Genomic DNA, 4,068 nt, shown 5'->3' on the forward strand with positions numbered 1-4,068 from the left:
GTAGAGCACCTGTCATGCAAGACAGTGCAGCTCAAAGTGCTTAACAGCAAAGAAATGACGTGCACAAAGAAATTACATGCACAGTGATCCACAAAGAAATAGACATCAAATAAACATAAACATAAAAACCAGGATAGAGTGCATAAAATAAAATAAAATGAACATAAAAACAGGGAAAGAGTGCATAAAAATGTAAGATAAAAAATAGAATACATAAAATGTATTACATAGAAAATAAAACTCTGCAGAGATATAGTTTATCTAACCCCTTAATATCACGTTATATCACGATGAAGATCAAAGTAAAACACATAAAACAATAATAAAAAATAGATACAAAATATGTATATATATATATATATAGCGCAAAGACGTCGCTAGTTAAAGGCTAAGGTGAAGAGATAAGTTTTTAGTTTTCTTTTAAAAATGTTTAGCAAGCTGGCTTCCCTGATATCTATAGGCAATATGTTCCATAGCTTTGGGGCGTAATTGACAAAGGCTGCGTCTCTGATTTTCTTGCCGCTGTTGCTGGGAGCCTCCAATAAACCAGCATTAGATGATCTTAGTGTTCTTGAAGGCAAGTATTTGACAAGGGAGTTTGCGGTGTAACTTGGTCCTTTTGATAAATGAGCAGGGTTTCTCTCCATTCATTCGACTGTTTATTTGTGTTTTTGTCCATTTCCTTCTTCCTTCTTTGTACATGTCTATACATAACCCTTGCTTTACTAAAAAAGTATTGTGCAACAGTTCAAATATCATCCTTTCATAAAACCGAAACCAGCACTGACTGATTTTCCAGGGCCATCAAAAGGTCTGTTTCTTCCTTGATAATACAGGGACCTCTCTTGTGTGTCACGTTCCAAACATTTGAAGTAAATATTCTGGAGTGATAATTACAATACACAATTAATACAAAATAACACACAAAATTAACACAAATATAAAAAAGATGTGAGTGTGTATGTGTATACATTTAAAAAAAGTAAAGAGAGAAGAAAAAAACAATACATTCACATTGTGTTTTTATCAATATTCTCGACAATTGCAATCATGATGACAGTAATAGCAACATTCTTACCTTGCTGATGTTTTCTTTTCCTTTTCCTTCTTTTATATATAAATAGCACATCCCCACAGCTAGGACTGCAACACCAACTATACCAGCTACAATGGCAACAGTGTTTTGTCTTTGACCACAATCAGTGTCATCAGAAGATGATCCTTCTCCTAGGACAACAACTCCATTTAACTCACACCTACAGAGATCACATAAACAGTTACATTTTAGATACACGAGTAAATAACTTAGTGTATAATCCTTGCTAAACTTGGAACATTCCAAGTGAGTGAACGTACCGTGTGTGTGGTCTGCAGGATGTGAATGAACCATCTGAGTATGTGTTGCCTATACAGTCACCACACACAGTATCTGTGGATGCTGTACCTGCATGGACAGACAGAAATAAAGGAAAACACACATCATCCACTATGGACACATGTTGATGGTCATTTTTAATTGGAGACTCGGTCAGAGAATGGCTTCATTCAGGAACAAGCTTTTATTCTTTACAATGATGCGCATTAAAGGAGAGAAGAAGGTTTCACATGAAGATTCCCCCACGCCTCTAATCAGACAAGTGTTGAAACAGACTGAATTCAAGTATCCTACCAGGTGGACAGCAGAAGGGGGTGTTAATCAATAGTCCCAACCCTATATGAATATGTATGAGACGACTACTCTGATACAGTTACTGCTTTGTCTGCTCACAGGTAAGGCAGAAAATAAGAGCATAATGGTCTCTGATCTTGCAGGCATCTGGAACTTTAGGAAAACAAATTCCACTATCCCTGTCAGCAAGAACACAAAGGTTGACATGGAGGACAAAGACTTGACCAGAAACTTTTCAGTTTGAACTTAATTCTAATTAGAAGACGCACGTTAATATAATGAAGAATATTGAAAGAAGGATAATGAAGGATAATAATTGTGAAATAATAATTCTCATTCTGAACTCAGTGGAGAACAAATTACTGTAACTTATTGCCTTTCTTGTGTTCCTGCATCAGTGTGTCTGTGTGTGTGTGTGTGTGTGTGTGTGTGTGAGTGTGTGTATTCACCTCCTCTTCTAACTTTGTCATTCTGTCTCTACAGGGTAATTACAAAGGATTGTCTAACCTGTCTGGTTGACGTACTGCCCTGGTGAGCACTTTGTGTGTTCCACAGCTCCTCGGCAGCCATCTTTGATTGGGTCAGTACAGTAGTAGCCTTCCAGAGGCTCACAGAGTGTGTTTGAAGTGGAGATGCACGCCCTCTTCACTCTTAGACCTGCACCTATATTAGGATATACAGTGATTATAAAGTTGATTGAAAAACATTTAAATTTCAATCAACAGTGCAAAGAATTGACATAAATAATATACATAAAAAGAAACTAATAAGGAAGGCAAACCAAAACTGCTGCAATATTTGACTTACTCGAGTCACAAACGGTGCAGGATCTACAGGACGGCAGTCCATTGGGTGCATCAGTGTAGGTAGATGACGGGCATGGAACACATGTCGTACTTTTAAACTCAGTGCATTGTCTCCGTACATAATAACCTTTAACGAGTAAATAAGATGTTAATACATCAATCAAACATGTGTTTATCTCATTGATGCAACATGAAGAAAGTTCTAACGAAGGTGTCACAAGTTTGGACATTGTTTGGCCTCTAGAGGCCACGATATCCCTCTACCTGTGGAGTTCTGCAAGTCCATTGACCCTTTCAAGCCCCCCATTCCCCGAATCATCGGAGGCCAATCAGCCTTTATTGTTCACCGGTTGCTGGACTCCCGCCAGGTACAAGCAGCAGGACCGGAGTGGTAAGTGAGAGAGTACATGCCTTAAATTGTGATGATAATAAACGGGTGAATGGTGATAATGGCGGATTAAGTGTTTTCTGTTTCACCGCAAGAAAATCGCGTTGCAATCACGTAATGGAGTCAATCATGTAATTGTTTTTTGACTCATTCTGGAGCTTGAATTCACCTGGCTTATCTGCCCTGTTTTGTTCAAGAGATATTTTTGTTCTTTTTTGGATGTTCTGTTTATTTACAAAAAGACAAGACCTTTTCCTAAGATCTGCACTTGCGTCTTTGCTCAGCGTGATACACACTGATTCAATAATCCAGCAGCCTGGGTTTAATTCCTGACTCCGACCTGACAGAAAGAGCATGTCATACATGTCATAGTTACTACTGCTACTTACCAGGAGCACACATAGGGCAGCATTCTTGCCCTATAAGATATTCAGCTCGACCACAGGCAGGAGAGACCCCAGACATGGTCAGCAGGATCATCAGAACTATAATCACCATCTTCACCATGATTTCCTCATCAACTTTTGGTCCAACAGACGTAGAGATGGTGTTCGCAAAGCTGTGCAACAACCTTGTGTCCTACAGTTTCACCGATACATCTGTCAAACCAATGAAGAGACCATTTATTTAATTGCCTCTTTATTTTCTTATTTCTAGTTTCATTTGTGCTTTTCTATTGTCAGGGTTCTTTACATAACTGTAATACCAACTCCTACAAATGCATAAGTGTCAGATTGCTACAAGTTATCATGTATCATATGGAACAGCCATCAAAATAACCTTTATTGGCCAGGTATGTTACCGCCTACAAAAAAAATGGGCTCTGGTCGTTGTTGGCCCTTAAAACAATATACAGACACTATACGATATACATATTAAGTAAAGGTAACACATGAAGTGTAAGTGTATACAGTAGACAATTAATTTGTGTGATATAGAAGCAAGGGGGTACTGTACAGTTTGCATGCCACACAATTCATTATGATATAAATGTAATACTAGAATAAGGAGAATAGGTACGTCTCAGTAGATACCACTGTTCTTATGTTCACTGTTCTTTTTCCCATTCCTGTTTTTTTAGGTGTAAAAGTGTAAGGTGGTTACACTACACCTAGCCTTTACCCATTCATACTAATAAATATAGTTCTGTTCTCATTGTGTTGCTTCCCCATGAGCCAGGGATGTAACAACATCTATGACCAAGT

At 38.1% G+C, this 4,068-nt stretch overlaps 1 protein-coding gene across 1 annotated transcript; it reads right to left on the minus strand.

Annotated features, from left to right (window-relative positions):
• Positions 1-693: 693 nt before the first annotated feature.
• On the minus strand, positions 694-3,800 carry LOC116220354 (tumor necrosis factor receptor superfamily member 14-like). Its single transcript, XM_031566882.1, has 6 exons — positions 3,253-3,800; positions 2,477-2,602; positions 2,177-2,332; positions 1,357-1,444; positions 1,079-1,256; positions 694-881 (listed from the first exon to the last, which is right to left on the minus strand). The coding sequence occupies exons 1-6, from the start codon at positions 3,368-3,370 to the stop codon at positions 756-758; spliced, it is 792 nt and encodes a 263-aa protein (XP_031422742.1). The 5' UTR covers positions 3,371-3,800; the 3' UTR covers positions 694-755.
• Between the last annotated feature and the right edge of the window lie 268 nt (positions 3,801-4,068).

The sequence above is a fragment of the Clupea harengus genome, chromosome 4, assembly GCF_900700415.2.
Source record: "Clupea harengus chromosome 4, Ch_v2.0.2, whole genome shotgun sequence".
NCBI classification, from domain to species: domain Eukaryota; kingdom Metazoa; phylum Chordata; class Actinopteri; order Clupeiformes; family Clupeidae; genus Clupea; species Clupea harengus.

Coding starts and splice junctions, on each gene's coding strand:
- LOC116220354 (XM_031566882.1), bottom strand. CDS start 3,370: ATGGTGAAGATGGTGATTATAGTTCTGATGATCCTGCTGACCATGTCT. Junction 2,603..3,252: donor CTGCCCTATGTGTGCTCCTG/GTAAGTAGCAGT, acceptor TACTCGTTAAAG/GTTATTATGTACGGAGACAA. Junction 2,333..2,476: donor CTGCACCGTTTGTGACTCGA/GTAAGTCAAATA, acceptor ATCCTAATATAG/GTGCAGGTCTAAGAGTGAAG.